General features: G+C 41.7%; 2 protein-coding genes across 2 annotated transcripts; both read left to right on the top strand.

Annotated features, from left to right (window-relative positions):
- Positions 1 to 1,094: 1,094 nt before the first annotated feature.
- Positions 1,095 to 2,069, top strand: LOC105823982 (olfactory receptor 2T2). Its single transcript, XM_012661293.1, has one exon. It carries the CDS (start codon positions 1,095 to 1,097, stop codon positions 2,067 to 2,069), a length of 975 nt encoding a protein of 324 aa, XP_012516747.1.
- Positions 2,070 to 12,906: 10,837 nt separating this feature from the next.
- Positions 12,907 to 13,966, top strand: LOC105823988 (olfactory receptor 2T11). Its single transcript, XM_012661302.1, has one exon. The coding sequence runs from the start codon at positions 12,924 to 12,926 to the stop codon at positions 13,914 to 13,916; it is 993 nt and encodes a 330-aa protein (XP_012516756.1). The 5' UTR covers positions 12,907 to 12,923; the 3' UTR covers positions 13,917 to 13,966.
- The last annotated feature ends 6,207 nt before the right edge of the window (positions 13,967 to 20,173 follow it).

Here is a 20,173-nt window from a genome sequence, read left to right as displayed (position 1 = left end):
ACAACAACTTAAGAGAGGCTTAGGTCATCACTGAATGGTATAATGCAGTACTTAGTCATAGAATTGTAGCAGAATCCATGGTGTCCACCAGAAAGATCACCATGGTGATGAAACTAAAGCCCTGCTGGTAAAGCAGAGTTCCTGGTGGTCCCCATCCAAGATTTATGAGCCCCAGATTATCCCCTGAGAACAGACAGACCCAAGTGCTTAAAGCCATCCATACCTAAAAGACGAACTGCTTTTGCAGCACAGCATCTAACCACAAGCCGGTGTGGACCCTGGCCCTCAGATGAAGTAAGCAGTACAGCCTTGAAGTTCTGAACTTTCATGAAGCTGTTCAGTAATAACAGCAGCCAAAAAAGTTAAAGGTATCTAGATTTATGTACTCCATAGTTATTTTCTATCAATTTTTTTTTCTTCTGAGACAGGCTCTGTCATCCAGGCTGGAATGCAGTGGTGTGATCCTAGCTCACTGTAACCTCAAACTCCGGGGCTCAAGTGTCCTCCTGCCTCGGCCTCCCTATCATTGTAGTGGGACTACAGGCATGTGCCACCACACCCAGCTATTTTTTAAAAAAAATTTTGGTAGAGATGAGGTCTCACTGTGTGAGGTAGGTTGGTCTTGAATTCCTGGCCTCAAGGGATCCTCCCACCTCAGCCTCCCAAAGTGCTGAGCCACCATGCCCAGTCTCAATTCCCAGTCACAGATGGGTGTCTGTGTGTGATCTTAACAACGTAATCATCTTAATGTCAGAGACCAATTTACATTCAGTCGACCATGAATATTTACTGCAAGGTAAAATGGGACTACAGCACAGTTACCACCTCAGGGAACTTTCGGTCTAAAGTGGTAAGATTATAAAATGTATACAGAAGATGTTTCAAAGTAAGAATAAAGCAGATCACAAAAGCGGCACTGTATGAATTATTACACTTACATCTCATATCTAGCCCACAGAGCATGGAACTATGATGGTCTTTCTTTTAAACCTAACTGCTTCTGACATAGTGTCCTGGTAGGCCCTTCCTAAATACCAGGTCATCAATTAGCTCACCAGTTTTCTGCCTTTCCAGTTCCAGGAGGCCCATGAGGCATGGACATGAAGGCTGTTCTCCAGAACTCCACTGACTTCGTCCTCTTGGGCCTCATCACCCACCCTGTGTTCCCTGGGATCATCTTTGCAGTTGTCTCCTCCGTTTTTGTGGTGGCTGTGACAGCCAACGTGGTCATGATCCTGCTCATCCATGTGGACTCCCGCCTGCACACGCCCATGTATTTCCTGCTTAGTCAGCTGTCCATCATGGACACTGTCTACATCTGTGTCACTGTCCCCAAGATGCTCCAAGACCTCCTGTCCAAGGAAAAGACCATCTCCTTCCTGGGCTGTGCGCTGCAGATCTTCCTCTACCTGACCCTGATGGGGGGGGAGTTCTTCCTGCTGGGCCTCATGGCCTATGACCGGTACGTGGCTGTGTGCAGCCCGCTGCGGTACCCTGTGCTCATGAACCACAGGATTTGCCTGTTCATGGCGGTGGGCTCCTGGGTCGGTGGGTCCCTGGACGGATTCATGCTGACGCCCGTCACCATGAGTTTCCCCTACTGTGGGTCCCGAGAGATCAATCACTTCTTCTGCGAGATCCCAGCCGTGCTGAAGCTGTCGTGCGCAGACACGTCGCTCTACGAGACCCTGATGTACGCTTGCTGCGTGCTGATGCTGCTCATCCCGGTGTCCGTCATCTGCGTCTCGTACGCGCGCATCCTGCTCACGGTGCACCGCGTGCGCTCCGCGCGGGGCCGGCGCCGCGCCTTCGCCACGTGCTCCTCCCACGCCCTGGCGGTGAGCGTCTTCTACGGGGCGGCCTTCTACACCAACGTGCTGCCCCACTCCTACCACACACCGGAGAAAGACAAAGTCGTGTCCGCCTTCTACACCATCCTCACCCCCTTGCTCAACCCGCTCATCTACAGCTTGAGGAATAAAGACGTGGCCGCAGCTCTGAGCAAAGTGCTGGCGAGGTGCGCCTCCTCCCCGACAGCCGGTGTGGGGAGCGTATCCGCGAGACGCTAGGGGACCAGACGCCCGCATCCGTGGTGCCGCACCGGTGCCACAGCTTTGGCTCTGAAGACCACTCAGTGTCATATTAGTAATTCAAAATTATCAACAGGCAAAATCATCCTGTTGCAGGCATTATTCAAGTATCATAGTCGATGGCAGCAATCATCTCTGCGTTAGCCAACTTGGTTGTCTGGATTCACGGGCGGACATTTGCCAGACAGCATCCTCAGTCCAGCAGGTCTAGGAATCGTCCCAAACAGGGGCCACGCTTCCCTTTGAAGTGCCCTGAATAGATGCTTCTGTGTATTCCATGCACGCATGCGTCCTTTGTATCTGTATTGCTGTCCAACTTTTGAATGGAAATCGCGAGGAAATTTGCTATGTCCTTGATGATATACTGTCAAGCATTAAATACAAGTAAAATACCTTCTAATGTTAATACTGCAGCAGTCTTATTTAGGAAACTTCTGTGAAGATGACATGATCGTAACTTAAGTTATGTAGTCTTAGTCACATTTTATGAATGTCTTTACTTTCTTACCTCTGAAATTACATTGTAAATCCTTACCATGTCTTTATTCAATTGGAGGATAATTTGTGCCTGGATATTAATAAACATTGATTGATTGACTGAAAATTAACTCTGTCATTAAAACTGTAACATTGCCACAAACCTACACAACTTCCATTTATGCCCTAATAAAGTGATAATAGATAAATACACAACGAATAAATCAAGATAGTTCATTAGCTAACTTAGCTCCTGGGGTTAAGTTGTTTAATTTTCTTACTTTCAACCTCTTTATTGGTATGCTGGCAGACAAATATTTCTTTTTTTTAATTTGTTGGGGTTAGGCTTGGTGTTTTGATGGGTGTGCAACTTTGATAGAATACTAACTAAACAAAGACCACACTGACACGTCCATCATGCATTATTTTAACTTTCAATTTTTCCTTTATGTAAGGTCCTGCATGAAATATGACAAACAAAAGAGAATTTCTGATTAACTTGCTGTTTATTTTCTCCGTCAAATATGAGGTTTAGAAAATGTTGGACAAACTTTTGAGTGGTTATACAGTTGACAAAGACTAAGCTGAGGTTACTCAGTCTTAAGTGATTCTAATGTCAATGTAGAAATAGAAGGAAAAAGGTTTCCTCCATTGATGCTAACTTAGGTAAAGAATATTCCCTTCAACATGCTAATCACTAGGTTGGTTTTGACCAGGGATTTTTCTCCAGTCCTCACTCCAGTCATCTCAGAAATTTTTTTTTTTTTTTAATTGGAGACAGGATCTTCCCATCATAGCTCACTATAGCCTCAAACTCCTGGGCTCGAGCTGTCTTCCCACCTGAGCCTCTTAAGTTTGCTGGTACTACAGCCATGTGCCACTGTACCTGGCTAGTTTAAAAACAAAAAAAAAGTTGGTAGAGTTTCTGTTGCACTGGCTGGGCTTGAACTCCTGGCCTCAAGTGATCCTCCTGCCTTGGCCTCCCAAAGTGCTAGGATTACAGACGTCAACCACCAGAAAAAAATTTTTTTTTTTTTTTTGCGATAGGGTCTCTTTGTGTTGCCAGAGGTAGAATTCAGTGGCATCATCATAGCTCACTGCAGCCTCAAACTCCTGGGCTCGAGTGATCCTCCTGCCTCAGCCTTCTGAGGAGCTGGGACTACAGGCACGTGTCATCACACCTGGCTAATTCTTTTTTGTAGAGACGGGATCTTGTCCTTGCCCAGGCTGGTCTTGAACTCCTGGACTCAAGCAATTCTCCCACCTCAGCCTCCCAGAGTGCTAGAATTACAGGCTTGAGCCACCGTGCCCAGCCAGCAAATTCTTGTATAAGATAATTTGCAGTCACCAGATTTTCTTCTTTATTAAAAATAATACACGATCTTAGGAGTGAAAATTATAAATTATAATAACCTAAGATTGTTTTTAATATTATAAGTTGTAAACTTGCAACATGGCATGTGCTGCTCCTGATGATGGGGAAAAAATGAAAAGAAAACTGCCCCCAGGTTTTAATGACTGCCACACAGAAAAAGCAGAAACGTTCCTTGGGGCCACAGTGTTTTATTACAAAAATTGAATAAAAGCTTCAAGTGTAATTTAAAGGTAAACAGAAACAGAAAAATGAAATTTATTGACTTCTATTCATTTAATCTGTGTTTTTAGAATTAAATTGCCAATATTAATTGTAACAATAAGAACATCAACAAGTAAGATTTTATACATGATTCACGGGGTCAAAACCAGAGTGAGTTAAATACAACTCTCATGGCAGTTAATGTGCTAAAGCATATTCAACCACGTTACCTGATGTGGATTCTGACCCTCACAAAGTCTTATGAAGTATTTAGGGAAAGAATTAGCTCCACAGGAGATGGAGTAGCTGATGTTCAGAGCAAATTATTGCCTCATTCTAGCAGGAGGCACATGGAGTCTCAGAACCATGTCTTCTGATTTCTGGCCTGCTGTTTTGGTGCCAAAGCTTGCTATTAACTGACACAAAATTTCCAAAGGAGAGAAGCAAGTGGCACAATGTGCGGCTGCCAGCTTGTTAATTTTAATAATGGCCTGGGGACAGAGTTCCCTCCAGGAACAACCTGCTAATAAAACCCATGTTCATTTTCTGTTGGATGCCAGCGAGGCTGGTCTGCCAAGGACCGGGTGACCCATGTTGAGGGGTAACCAGACCCCCTGTGGGGTCTTTCTGCAGGTGAGGAACATGGATATCAAATTAACTGAACTCTTGCCTCTACCTGTTTTATTTATACAATAAATAAATATTTGTATTTATAAATATAAAATTGTAATAGTGGAAGGCATAAAGTCTACTTATAAATACTTTATTAACTGCTTTATTAAATACCCAGGAAGATTTCAGACAAGAAGGAGTGATCAGAGAAACTGGAAATAGGTGGACAATTACTTAGCACACAGAAGAGAATGTCGACCTCCGTCGCCTAGAGAGCGACAGTACGTCCCTGCCAAGTCAGGTGACTGATTTTAAATGAAGTCGGTTCTGCTAAGAGGTCTGACAACTGTGTGAAAACAAAATGTTTGAGATATCAGATCCTGACTCTAAAAGGAAATTATATGCATGAGGCAAGGCAACTGTTATAATTAATAATTTCAAGGCATTGATAGGTTATTTAGCTAAAACAATAGACTTATTCACACATAAATAATATGCTGAAACAAGATGTATTTTTATTTATTCATTTATTTTAGTTGGAAATCTGTTGAGATAGATCTTCTTAAACCCGAATGACTACCATGGTCATGTCACACATTCATAAACATTCCATTGTCTTCTTTCTTTTAAATCCCAAAGACTCAAAGCCCAAGAAAATATTGAAGATTTTGTTTTGGTTTGAACAACTAGCTAAGAATATAAAGGTAAGAATATAAAGGTAAGAAATAGATACCTGTAGCTTCAACTCTGAATATCCCACATTGCTTTATTTTTTTCTTTGGTCAGCCCTTTAAGTTTATTTGATTTTATTAAATTTTACTCATCACATAAGCAAAAACAGGGGTCTTTATTTTGTTCTATGAAGCATCCCACACACCTAGAAATTTTCCTCATATGAAATATGCTCTCAATAAACATTTGTGTAGTGAATGAATGAAAGCCATTTCATTTTTAGAATGCTTAATGCTCTGAAATACAAATTTGAATTTTTTAAGTCTTTTTAAAATTTTTTTCCTGGGCATCTTGGGTTTGAAGAGTTGCAGTGGAAATTGAAGTCCAACAAAATTAGATGACTTAGAAACTCACATAGAATTGCATGTTAAGGGTAAATCTGGAAACCAAAATAATGTACTTAAATTTTTTTCAGCTCCACTGATTCTTAAGTGATTTCTATTAAGTATTTTAAAATTGTGATTTATGTACAGAAACATCATTTGCTTTTGCTAGATTCTTCATGGATATTCTTTCTTCTTTGAAGCAAACAGGAGGTAAGTCACATAGGGAGGCATTTGCTCAAGTGTGGAAACAGAAAGATACCTTCTTCCACACTGACTGAAAATTTGGATGTGAGTACAAGGTTTAGGATTACATATGTGAGTCAACATTATCAAAACTGTTCTTTCCCTAAATTTTCAAAGTCCTCAACGGCAATGAATGCTGATGTTAAATAGTCTATACACTTGGAAAGATAAAATTAGGAAAAGTGTTTGAACATAATTGAAACCGCTTCTTTGGGCCTCAGCTTCTGAATAGCCAGTGAAGATTTAATAGACAAAGCTGCCCTTCTGTGTTCCTGTATAAATTGTGGCAAACTTATTCAAAGAGGGAAGGGGTAATAAAATTTTGATGCAAGGCAGGGCTGCTTGCAAATAATGGTTCTAACTTGAAAGATTATAAAAATCTTTACCTCTGTTCTTGAAAATAACAAGATTACAATATATGCTGCATAGGTATTGAGTGTTTGCAGTCTGAAGATAGAGAATTCATGGTAAGGAGATCTATCGATCTATCTATGGAGATTGCAAACATGCCACCTATTGTCACGTAAGAACACAATGGAGCTGTCACACCGTGATAACAAACACACATTCCCCTCACATTCCAACAGCTGCTGAGAATTGTTATGTTCTATAAACTGAACTCTTCAGTTTGTGTCCAATCAGCATATGCTGAGGTCACCTCTGCTTTCTTACTATTGCAAATAATACCAAGGTGAATATTTTTTTACAAAGTTGGCCACTCATCTGGTTTTTTCCATACTAAAAATCTGTAGGAGTGGAAGTTTACACACATTATTATTATTTTTTATTTTTTTTACACACATTATTTTTCAAACCCCTGATATTGACGTTGGTACTCTCTGTCTCTCTCAAAAAAGAAAACAACAACAACAATAATAATACCCATTCTAATCCCCACCACAATTTATGACAGTCCTGCCTTTATCCTCCATGTCTATACAGCCCAGCTCTCAACTAGAGGCTCCATTTGCAAAAGGTTGGCTGAAATCCCGTTTCTTCCCTGTGAACTTTCTACCCTACACTCCGGCCTTCACAGCAGAAGGAAAAGTGGCCACTGCTCGCCAGTGCCCATCCTGGCGCCTATGCCACAGGTTAGGATGAACTTCAGTTCCCGTCCTCAGCTTCTGGCCTTGCAGCGCCCAGCTGAGTGTCGGGCTTCGCATTGCTCGGCTTTCAGCACCTCCCACAGCGAGCGATGGGGATGGGACAGTAAGTGCAGGGACAGACAGTGATGGGCGAGCAGGTGGTGAGAGTTGTTTTATGGCTTCACCCAGGAGGGGCCTGAGGAGACTACCTGGTTGGCAAAAGAGGCCCAGAACACCTTTAATTTTTCAAAGACTTTTAGTTTAACAGCTAATTCTAGAGAATCTGATCTGGCTCAAGTCGTGAATTATCATGTTGAAAATGTCTGGTCCCATGCAACCGCTGTCCTAGAGCCAAAGTAGAGAGACTCACCTGTAACTTTCAGAGCAGCTGTACCTTTAGAGAAGCTTCTGTTTAAGTGAGTGACATAGTGCGTTACAACAACAATGGTAAACATAACCATAAGAATATTGAAGTCTGATTAGAGTCTGCATTTTATTTTAAGTCTTTTAAAAAATACTATTTAAAACATCCTTTTCCCCACTTGGGGGTATCTGTACTTAGAAAAATATAGTAGACGGGGGCTATCATGTTAAAAAAATATGATAATTTAATTCACAGGTTTAGTTTCAGAAATCATTGACAGGATTGCTCTAGTAACATTTCATTTTATTCTGCACGGATTTAAATTGGGTTTAAACCCCCTTGCAATTTTCAAAATGTCTTTGTTGTTTGTTGACTCGCACCCTGTGTTTGTTTAACTTTTCTGAGCTGAGTGGAGGTTTTTCTACCCTCCACTGTAAGTAATAGTATTGTCTCCACGGGTCATTTATTCTTCCTTTTTTATTGTTTCTTGGGAGGTCGGGACATGTGATAATTTAATACATTCATATAATTTGTAAAGCTCAAACGGATATAATTGTGATATCCATCACCTTAAATGTTTGTCCTTTATGCTAGAAACATTTGAATTATTTTCTTCTGAAGTGGATTTTGCTGCTTCCTTCTGACGTTACAGAGATCTTCAAATCTCAAATCCCTCCAAAAACCGCGGGTCTCTGCAGCGCGGCCGGGGCAAGGGCGGTGACACGCTGCAGAGACCGGGCGCTGGCCTGCCCATGGGCATCTTGGCGTCTGCGTGGGGGTGCGACGTTGCCCTCCGCGGTGGGTGTCAACACGGTGAACCTGCGAACCTGGTGTTTGCAGGATCTTTCACGGGTACGTTTGGCGAGGACTGTTTTTTTTTTCCGTGGACCTCAGTGTGAAGCCCGGCACCTGCAGGCAGGCATGCAATGACTGGAGATTGCTTAGGAGTTAGGAAGAATTTCGTTTCTGGAAAAAAAAAATTAACTCCAATTTGTTACTTTATTACTTTTTTGACAACTTTTGATCAGAAATTCAATTTTTTCCCTTGAGTTTGATTGTGGCCATGTACCCTGCATTCGTTTAACTTTTCTTAGCTGGCTGTAAGCAGAGCTGATGCTCAGAAGGACGTTGCGGCTTTCAGGAGCGCGCGTGGCGGCAGAGGGCGTGGGGACGCTGCGCCTTCGCGTCCGGCTTCGGGACGGCGGTGACAGCCGTCCGCGAACAGCTACTGCGTCAAAACCCCGGGGCAGGGGCAGCAGTGCCTGGCACACAGGAAGCACTAGATGAGTGCTGGCCAATTTATTTCAGCAACTTGTCTCAATTTTGTTTAAAAACTGAGAAAATTATTTATTAGCGTATTAGTTCCCCATGGCCAGTGGATCCAATTACCACACACTCAGTTTACTGTATTACAGTTTTGGAGGCCGGAAATCGGAAACTGGCCTCCCTGGGCTAAAATCCAGCGCTGGGAGGGCTACTTTCCTTCCTGGAGGCTTTCGGAGAGAATCTGTTTCTCGGCTTTCTCCAGTTTCCGGAGGCCACCCGCACTCCCAGGCTGGGACCCCTCTATCTTCAAAGCCAGGGATGGCATCACTCTGACCTCCCCAATATCACATCTTCTCTGACTCCCCACCTCCCTCTTTCCCTTATAACGTTTTTGTGATTACACCGAGTCCAACGAAATCCACAATAGCCCGTCATCTCGGAATCCTTGATCACACCTGCGACGTCTTTCTTTGCCTGAAAGGGAGAATAGTCACAGGCTCCGGGGGTTAGAGCGTGGGCATCCTTGTTTGTGTGGGGGTGTTATTCTGCCCACAGCTCGTTTTATTTAACACTAAGCTAAGTCTATCACAGCGTCGTTAAATTTGACAAAGTAACAAATCAGTAATAAACCTTATGGCATTTTTTAAAACGCAATTTTTCTGGTAATAGAAGGCACATGGAAACTTGCCACTGAAACAATTCATGCATAATGATTTTCTTCTCTGTGTTTAACACAGGTTGAATTCAAATTACGTTATTAACATCTATAACACAGCCTCTGGATATATAACAACATCTGAAGCTAAAGTTATCTTTTACATAACAATTGGGACTAAACTGAATGCAGAGCTATCACAGCAGATTCAGAAGACAAAGGAAGTGGTGAGTCCTTTTTTCTTGAAAATTTTGCTGACATCTTAGTTACTCTGTAACTAAGTACGTTGATTTTAAGCCACAGGAAGTAATTGTCTCAAATCTGTATACTATATATAAACCTCAGTAAATTAGAAGTAAAATTTATATTTCGTTCTTTGATCTTTGAAAGTTGGTATTTATTTTTGTTGCCTAGAACAAAGTTTGTTTTCAAACAATATGGATGGATCCTATTTTATGGCAACTGTATTTTAGATAGAGGTAAATATAATACAACGGCCTGGCATTTAAAACAGTTATTTCCCTTTACACATTTTATAAAACAAACTTGGAAGTATTTTCAAGGAATTCTACTAGAAACGTATCATCTCAAAAAGTATAATTTGCATTTTTACTAATTACATGTGTTTAAAAATTATTCAACAAGTATTTACAACGTGCCAGTCATTCTTTTAGGTAGTGGGAGCACGCAGTTAACAAAATAGGCAAAACTCCTTGCTCATCCAGGCTTACTTTCTGGTGTCAAGAGACAAACACGAAATAAATTGAATATATAACATGTAGACGGTGTTAAGAAACGTGAAGAAAAATAAAGGCTTCAAGTCACACCAGAATAGGCCCCCCTGAGAAGGCGGCTTTTGGGCAAAGCCCTGGAGGACTCCAGGAGCTGCGCTGGCGCGGGCGGAGGAACCAGCAGGAGTGGCGGGCGCACAGCGAGGCGGGGACCGGCGGGCCTGCCCGCAGCACAGGCGTGAAAACCGGGGCGGCGGGAGACGATGTCAGCGCGCAAAGGCTCGGAACACGGTGGGCCTTAAAGTGTGAGAGAAGCCCCCTTGCAGGGTTTTGAGCAGAGAGTGACACGGTGCGATGCAGGTTTCCCAAGATCGCTTTCACCGCGGTGCTGAGACCAGACCGAAGGGAGAAAGCGGGGAGATTGCGGAAAGTGCCTGGGATAACCCAGGTGAAGCATAATGACAGATTAAGCCAGGCAGCTACTAGCCAAGGGTGTAATAAGAAATACAGATTTTTCTTTGAACTATTTTATACTTTTTGGACAAAATATTTGCATTCCCTTAATATGCCAAAGAGAAGATGTACTCTCTCCCCCTTAGCGTGGGTTAACTTTATTGGGAAGTTTTTGGAGTCTAAAATAGAATATCTCTTTTCTACTAATGAACCTTGAATTAACTAAATTATATTTTTAAACAATATTGAAACAACATTTATTTTCAATTGTCCTTGGGAAATGGAATGGAATCTAAATGAATGGATCAGGAGGGTGAGGCTCACTGACATAGACCTTGGAAGTTCTGACCATAGAGTATTTCGGGGGGCCGGACAAATGAGGCAATACCACTGAACTACTTCCAGCATAATTTGAACATATCCATCAAAGGGAAAGTTGCAATGGTCCAATTCAATTTTGGTGCTAGAATGTAACTTCTTTGTATTAGACTCTATTGATTAGGTTTTACTGATTCTATTGGTCACTTTTCACTGTCATTACAATTCTTGTACTGTAACCAAAATCATGTTCGGCTGCCCAAAAAGCCAGACTCAAGTGCCAGCAGCTCGAGAAGATGGCCAGATCAAGTCCAAAAGAATCACCCCAATTTCTTAGGCTGGCTAAAGAGGCTTTAAAGGGGAAGGTAGTATGGAAACAATGAGCAGGAGTGCTGCAGGGTGCGGGTCTGTGGTTTGTCTTCCAGCAGCTATCTTGAGTAAGGCACCACTTGGAAGTCTGGTGGCATCATCCTGGTGGAGGTCCAGTTAGGGATTAACTGTGCATTAACCTCTCAGAAGAGGGAACGTTGTACCCACCATGTCTGTTCCATGCCTGGATTGCTTCTAGATTAGCCTTTGGAATTCTCAAGCAAACAGATCCTTAGTTATGTATGTAGCACGAACCAAAGCGAGGGAGGGGTAATTTCCAAAATAAGCTAGCACACTTGCTCCACCAATAACAGTACCTTTGTGAACCCAGGTGTGACTTCAGCATGATAAAGGACCATTAGCTAAATTTGAATTTCAGATAAACGATGGAATTTTTTTTTAGTGTAAGTATATCACAAACTTATACAAAACAAATGTTTTGACTCTCTGAAAGTCAATTATAGCTAAGCATCCTGCATTTTTATTTGCTAAGTGTGGCAACCCTAGACCGTGGGACCAAGGCTGTCTGGCAGCCTGTGAATGGACAGAATAAATTGGCTCACCGTGTGCACCTGGGCTCCCTGATTGGACTCCTGTTTTTATACGCACATATGTTCTATTTTCGAGCCAGTAACGGGTACCGTTGGGGGGCACTTTACTACATGTATGGTTCTTTTTATTTTCCTTTTTTAACACTGAAATCTTTAATCCATCTGACAGTCAGAGATGAAAATCCCTTCTTGAACTGTGACCTGTCGCTGTCACCTTCCTATGTATCTGCTCCAGGGCATCCTAATCCTGAGTTGAGCCCTGGCCTCAGGGTAGGTAAACATCAGCAGGCATGTAGTTCCGCTAACTTCTTGTTCCTGCATGTCTCGGCGACATAGTTTCAAGCTTCCAACATTTTATCTTTAACCTCCCTGGCCCATTTCCCAAATCCACAGTAGCAGTGGGGAGCAGTGCAGGGAGTCAATTTAGTGGCATATACTGCTTTTTAAGAATTTAATTCTGACAGCTGTTTGAAGATAAGAGTAAAGAAGCGATCTGAAGAAAGACCTGCCAGGAGGTTAGCGAAACCGTGCAGCAGCAGTGAGGACGACCAACTTTAGGTACCGGCAACAATGAAGAAGAACGAAAAGACAGGGAACATTTCGGCCAAGAAGGCCCAACAGGCTTCCTAACCCTTCCCGTTCTCGGTTATTCGTTTCACTCACCCTTAGCCATTCAGTGAATCAATGAATCAGTCATTCTTTTCTCCAACCAGTATTTCCTTAGCCCAACCATGGGTGGGGCAGCCTTCTGGATGTGATAAATACAGAATGAACAGAACAGATGTGGTCAAAACTGCACTCCAGGTACAGCATGCAGCAATTTTATTATGCAGTTAAGGAAATCTATAGCTGCAAGGACGTAGACACAACATGAAAAGGGCTATTCTTCAACAAGGAGGAATAGAGGCAAAATTACTGCTTTGAATTTGGCAGTAATGTGCATGTTGATGTGTTTGTTTTTCCCTAGCATTTGACCCTGGAAGATCTCAGCCCAGCCAGTCCCCTCGGATGTGTCATCTCCACTGTAGACGTTTCCCACCGCAAGCGCGTTCTCTTGCTTTCCTTCCTGGTCTTTATGTCTTCTCGCTCCCTGGAGCCGGCAGAGGCAATATTAATGAAGAACACAACTTCATCTTCTGACTTTATCCTCCTGGGGCTTCTGGTGAACAGTGACGCTACAGGGATTGTATTTACAGTTGTCTTTGCTATTTTTATGGTGGCTGTAACAGCAAATTTGGTCATGATATTCCTGATCCAGGTGGACTCCCGCCTCCACACCCCCATGTACTTTCTTCTCAGCCAGCTGTCCATCATGGACACCCTTTTCATTTGTACCACTGTCCCCAAACTCCTAGTGGACGTGGTTTCTAAGGAGAAAACCATTTCCTTTGTGGCCTGTGGCATCCAGATCTTCCTCTACTTGACCATGATTGGTTCAGAATTCTTCCTGCTGGGGCTCATGGCCTACGACCGCTACGTGGCCGTCTGCAGCCCTCTTAGGTACCCAGTCATAATGAACCGGAAGGTGTGTCTTTTGCTAGCTGCTGGCGCCTGGTTTGGTGGCTCCCTGGATGGCTTTCTGCTCACTCCCATCACCATGAATGTCCCCTACTGTGGCTCCCGTAGTATCAACCATTTTTTCTGTGAGATCCCTGCGGTTCTCAAACTGGCCTGTGCCGACACGTCCTTGTACGAAACCCTGATGTACATCTGCTGTGTACTCATGCTGCTCATCCCCATCTCCATCATCTCCGCCTCCTACTCCCTCATCCTGTTGACCGTCCACCGCATGCGCTCAGCCGAAGGCCGCAAAAAGGCCTTCACCACTTGCTCCTCCCACTTGACCGTGGTCAGCATTTTCTATGGGGCTGCCTTCTACACATATGTGCTGCCTCAGTCATTCCACACCCCCGAGCAGGACAAGGTAGTGTCCACCTTCTATACCATCATCACACCCATGCTGAATCCTCTGATCTACAGCCTCAGAAACAAGGATGTCATGGGGGCATTTAAAAAGATATTTGCGTGTTGCTCATCTGCTCAGAAAGTGGCAACGAGTGATGCTTAGAGAGTCAATGCTATGATGTTAGGGCTTCCCAAGAACCTCCTCGTGTGCCCTTTTTCACCAGAGATTATTTGGTCTTCTATCAAAGTATACCTATTAATACTATTGGCAATTTCTTAGTTCATCCTCTCTGGGTTCCTGCTCCTAGGGGAGAAGGGGAAGATGTTTCACTGTTATACAGAGATCTTTTTGTGAAGTATCAAAAATGATTTATCATTAAGCTAAAGAATTTATCTGGTCTTGGTTCTCGTCTCTAGGGGAAAAAAGCAAATATTAGAGTTCGCAGTAACCTTTCACTCTGAACCAGGTCTCCTTTACAATTTACTCATGGTTAAACACAAAACAAAAAACCCTACAAAAGCTATCAAATTTTTGTAGTCAAAAATTCTGATTATTTTTGTAGCAGTAAGGTAAAAGAATACCAATCTACAGTGGAAAGAAGATAAATCACACAATTTAATCATGTTTTTTATTAAGAGATTAACACCTGTAGATGACTGCAAGTTCTATGATCATCTTTGGATCTCTTGTGCTGAGTATAGCAGCTGTATCCTAAACCACAGAAAGTAGTGGATGAACTGAACAGAACTGAGTATGAATACGTGGATGTCTGGGCATTACACAACTACTCACAGGGAATAGATTCTAATATTTAGCATCAAGGAACTCTACTGTATCACATTCCTTGAGAGTGTAATAATAGCACAATGGCTTTGGTAATTTCCATGGCCAGAAACTTCAAATTCCACAGTTCTGTGTAATTCAACAACAGCACTTGGAGGTACTTTGAATTTGGCTGAGTGAGATGGGAAGTCCTTGAAAATTTTCCATAGAGTTGTAACACGATGAGTTGTACGTTTTAAAGAGGATCACTATGTCTATAGTGTGTAGTATAGAAATAGGAGCAAACGTGGATACAAGAATACAACTCAGAAGGTTTCAAAGATGAAAAAAAAGTACTGGACTAGGTGGAGTTTTAGCCCATGAATTTGATGTATGGCGGGGACAAATGCGGAATGAAGGATAACTCATTGGTTTGGGATTAAGTGAATGGAAAATGAAATATTTATTTATCAAGATTTGGAAAACTTCTTTTGGAAGGTAGAAGAAATCAAGAATTCGGTTGTTGTTGAAATAACTTTTAAATGCCTATTAGATATTTCAGCCATATGCCAAGTCAAATGGAATTCAGATTAGAGTTCTGAGCTTAAGGTATAAATTTAGCAGTCTTTGGAGTACAAAACATGGAAAGACATAAGGTTATTTTAGATCACTTAGGAGAAAGGGTTTGAGACTGAGACCTGAGGCAATTGGGGTCAAATGGGAAGTGAATGAGAGAAGAAATAGGGTTTGAAGAGGTCAGAAGAAATAATATTTGTGACACAGGTGAAGAAAGTGTAGAAGCCAGAGGGCATATCCAACTACAACAAGTGCAGCTTATAGTTTGGTTGAAAGGAGAAGTGAGACTTGATTATTGTATTTGGCAACATGGAGATTCTTGTGACCTTAGTAAGAGCAATTTCCATGGAGATACGCTTGGAGAGGATGCACGATAAAACAAAGGGAGAGGGAGTAGAGGAGGTGAATTGAGTATAAATAAAGTTTTAGAGTTTTTTTGTGAGGAAGAGCAAAGAAATTGAGCATAGCTAGAAGTCCATATGACATAAAAGTGTTGTTGATGTTGCTGTAGTTATGTGATATTAAGACGTTTATATGTTCAAAGGAATAATTCAGTACAAAGAGAAAATTGATGATGAATGAGAAATGAAGGAAACTTCCAGAAAGATGCTCTTGAGAGTGACGGAAAGCATAGAAACCAATGTAGAAGTGAAGAGGTTAACATTTTGTGTGAGTATGGGCAGTTTGTTGACTGCAGTAGGAGGTAGGTCAGAGCACATGTGGCACAAGCGAGCTCCTTTTGGATGGCTTCTGCTTTCTCAGCACAAGTAGCATCAAGGAGAGATTCTACGAGGAGTCAGGAAGGTCCTGTTAAAAAGTCATAAAAAGAATCATCTTGGAGAGCAGGTAAGTGAATGAACTAGGTAGAGATATTTGGATTGTAGGGCAATCTCAGGACCTCCCCGCTTCCCCTTGGCATTGAATTTATGAATTTAATGCAAGTGTATTTGTTAGATAACACATGGTATGTATTCAGTCAGCATGGTGCCCAGCAAATAGTGGGCACTTGATATGTGACTGCGATGCAATTAAGTGTGATAACAGCAATGACAAAATACTGGCAACAGCAACTACTATCCTTACCAATATACGGTTATCAGCCCTTGTGTGAAGAAAACATGTCATATCCGTTTATGCATTTCCAATGCATATAATTCGCAGCATGGAATAGATGTCCAATAGCTGTTTGCTTCAATGAATTGATCTCTTTGGGTGATTAGATGGAGTACACCAGAATTGTCGCCAGTGTGGAGCTTCTTATATAACACAGCATTATTTGGTGTCATAAGGAGACATCCTGTCACTTCAAAATGCTAATTATTTATGCTCAGAGTTAAAGACAACCCCACCCCCTAAAACATCCTCTCTGTAGTCTGGGCTTTGTTGTGGCTTCTCTGGTGATGGCTGAGTTCCCTGTCAGTGTAGAATATGTCCCTGCCCTGGGCATACCTAGTTGTACTCAGTGACTCTCCTCTAGGTTCCAACAGATTTCACTAAAAATACTCGGTCTCATATCTCTGTGTATGCCTGAGAACGGATTGTTCAGCTCTTGAGTGATTTGATCTTTATAAGATTTTCCTATTAATTGGTTTTTAATTATTTCTGCCCCATCCCCCAATTCCAAAGGCAATTTCGTGATGTTAAGGCCATATGCTTGGAGTTAAGTCGATTGGAGCTTGAATCTTGGCCTTTTTATTTCTGCGCTGTCCCTCAGGCACACTACCTGACCTCTGCGGACCAGTTTGCTGTCTGGCTTAGAGCTGACTGAATGTGGAGAACGGGGAGGTGCTGCTCAGAGCCGCATTTTCTGAGTCTGTGGCTGTTGCTCCTGCAGGCGGCGGGCTCTGCCTCCAACGCCCGGCCCATGTGGCGTCTTCCTGGGTCTCTGGGCAGCTTTCACCAGGGGTCTCTCTTGGTTCACCAAACAGTTTGCACTCAGGCATGTGCAACCACGTCACAGATTTACTTCTACCCATTTTCCCTTGTCTTGCTGATCTGTCTTTACAGGACAAAGACATCTATAAATGCATAAAAAGTCCCAAGTGTTATTATTTTCAGGTTCCATCTAGACATCCAGTAGGTGTTACTATGGGGCCACTATGACATCAGCCTTCTCCCACCTTGTGGCCAGTTAATGACAGACATTATCCTAAAATAGTACTGTATGTTCTTGTATTCCTTAAAACAGCATGTATCATTAAAATAATTTTAAAAACACAAATGGCAATGCTATGACATTGCTTCCTCAATTTAGGTTTCCCAGTGTTGGCTCACAAATATTTACTATTATGATATCTCACTGATGAATCTACCCCTTTATCATTGTATAATAATTTTCTTTGTCTCTTGTGATTGTTTTTAACTTAAAGTGAATTTTGTCAGATACAAGTACAGCCACCCCTACTCTCTTTCAGTTATCATTTACGTGAAATATCTTTTTCCTCCTCTTGTCTTCTCTATGGCCTGTGTGTCTCTTTAAAGTTAAAGCAGTTCTCTTATAAGTATAAAGCTATTGGATGTTGTTTTGTTGTTCGTTTGTTTATTCATTTGATTGTGTGTGCGTGTGTGTTTGTGTGTGTGTATCCATTCAGCCGCTCTATGCCTTTTGATTGGAGTATGTAATGCTTTTACAGTTAAAATAATTATATATAGGTAAGGAATTACTATTGCCATTTTGTTAATTATTTCCTAACTGGTTTTTGTTTTCTCTTTTGTTTCCCTTTCTTCTTCTCCTGATATCTTTTATGATGGTATGTTTTGATTCCTTTTTTTTAATATTTTGTGCATCTTTTGTGGTTACCATGATGCTTACATAAATATATTATAGTTATAACATTTTTATGAAGCTAATAGCAGCTTAACTTCAATCACATATAAAAACTCTGTAATGTTACTTCTTACCTCGCTCACATTTTATGGTTATTGATGCTATAATTTAATATTATGTTTCCAATTACAAATTGTTGTGCTTATAACGTTTAATACATTTTTTAAAAAATTTATACCATTGTTAGAACACCAGCATTAAAATATTATAGAATTTTGACTTTGACTATACATTTGCCTTTACCAGTGAGTTTTATACATTCATATGTTTTTACATTGTTAATTAGCATCCTTTCGTTTCAGCTTCAAGAACTCCCTTTATTCCTATAGAGCAGGTCTAGTGGTGATGAACTCTCTCAATTTTTGTTTTTATGGGAAAGTCTTTATCTCACCTTCATTTCTGAGAGACAGTTTTGCTGGGTACAGTATTCTTGGTTGGGAGTTGTAATTTTTTTTTTCATTCAATGTTTTGTATATATCATCACACTCTCTCCTTTCTGTTGAGAAATTTGCTGATGGTCTTATAATCACTCCCTAGTATATGACAACTGGCTTTTTTCTTGTCACTTTCAAAACTCTCCTTTTACTTTGACTTTTGATAATTTAATTATAATATGTCTTGGTGTAGGCATTTTCAGCTTCGACCTATTTGGGGAGTCTTGGGCCTCATGAATATGAATCTACATTTCTCTCTCAAAATTTGGAAAGATTTTAGCCACTGTGTTTTTAAATAGACTTCTTTTCTTTCCTACTCTGCTCTTTCTATGATTCCCATACATATGGTGTTTCACCTGATGGTTTCCTCTAAGCTCTGTAGGCTTTCATCACTCTTTTCATTTTTTTTCTTTTTGCACCTCTGACTGAATAATATCAGCTGACCTGTGTTCACATTGATTGATTTTTTTCTTCTGCTACATCAAGTCTGAAGCTTTAATATTTATGCTTTTTTAATGTTTTCTATTTCTTTGTTAAATTTGCTTTGTTCATATATTATTTTCCTAATATTGTTTAGTTCTCAATCTATGTTTTTATATATTTCACTGAATTTCTCTAAAAGGGTAATTACTCTAAATTTTTGGTCAACCTCGTCATATATCTCCATTTCTTTATGGTCAGTTACAGAGCTTTATTTGTTCCCTCTGATAGTGTCATGTTTCTGTGATTCTTCATGATTCTTGTGTTCTTGTATTAATGTCTGCACATCTGAGGAAGCATTCGTCTTTCCCAGACATTATTTCACTCTGGCAGGGAAATAGCCTGAGATTCTGGGTGTGCCAGTTGGGAGTATTTGCGGATAGGTGTGGCTTGATGGCAGGAGTCTGTAGCTGTGTGAGCCTGGTGAATATACGCTGAGGCTGGGTCAAGTCAATGGCTGGGCTACCTGGGGAAGTGAGGCTGCTTGCCAGACTCTCCAGTCACCTCTGGTCAGCACGATCACAGCCTACATACTGCAAGTGTGGTGCTGACGACTGGATTCTGCATTCAGATGGGGCCACGGGAAGGGTTCCATAATAGTGTGGGGCTACATGATTTTCCCCACGGTTGGGTGGGCCCACTCGCTGAGTTCTTTTCCCAGGTGAGGCCTCTACCATTGGTCAGATCCTTACCAGCTGGATGTGGCCACAGGCTGCATCCCACAGTTGGATGGGCCTGCAGGTTGGACTCAATGACTAGGTGGGGTAACTGGCTATACTCTAAGATTGAGTGGGGTCACTTTCTGGGCTTCCTGATTGGGTGGTGCCATAGACTATGCTATGTGATTGGACAGGGTCACTGGCTGGGCTCCCTGACGGAGTACGGTATTTGTCTTTCCATTCTTGCAATATATCACTTAGAAGAATGGCCTCCAATTCCATCCAGGTTTTTACAAAAGATACTAGATCACCATTTTTTATGGCCGACTATAACTCCATGGTATGCATATACTGCATTTTATTAATCCACTCACGTATTGATGGGCAATTGGGTTGTTTCCACATCTTTACAATTGTGAATTGTGCTGCTATAAACATTTGAGTGCAGATGTCTTTTTTATAGAATGTCTTTTTTTCCTTTGGGTAAATACCCAGTAGTGGGATCAAGCAACACTTACGTACATGTATGGAAGTAAAACTCAATGGAAGTCAAGTAGGTGGGAGGAGGTGGGGGGGGATGCGTAAATTCACACCTAATGGATAAATTGCAAACTATCTGGGTGAAAGGCACACTTATAACTTTGACTCAAACTGTACAAAAGCAAATTATGTAACCAAAAC

This window comes from Propithecus coquereli, unplaced genomic scaffold (assembly GCF_000956105.1).
Source record: "Propithecus coquereli isolate 6110/MARCELLA unplaced genomic scaffold, Pcoq_1.0 Scaffold703, whole genome shotgun sequence".
Classification (NCBI taxonomy): Eukaryota; Metazoa; Chordata; class Mammalia; order Primates; family Indriidae; genus Propithecus; species Propithecus coquereli.
This window is presented reverse-complemented; position numbering and strand designations above follow the sequence as displayed.

Bases quoted from the DNA above. Each gene is read 5' to 3' on its own strand.
- LOC105823982 (XM_012661293.1), top strand. From the start codon at position 1,095: ATGGACATGAAGGCTGTTCTCCAGAACTCCACTGACTTCGTCCTCTTG.
- LOC105823988 (XM_012661302.1), top strand. From the start codon at position 12,924: ATGTCTTCTCGCTCCCTGGAGCCGGCAGAGGCAATATTAATGAAGAAC.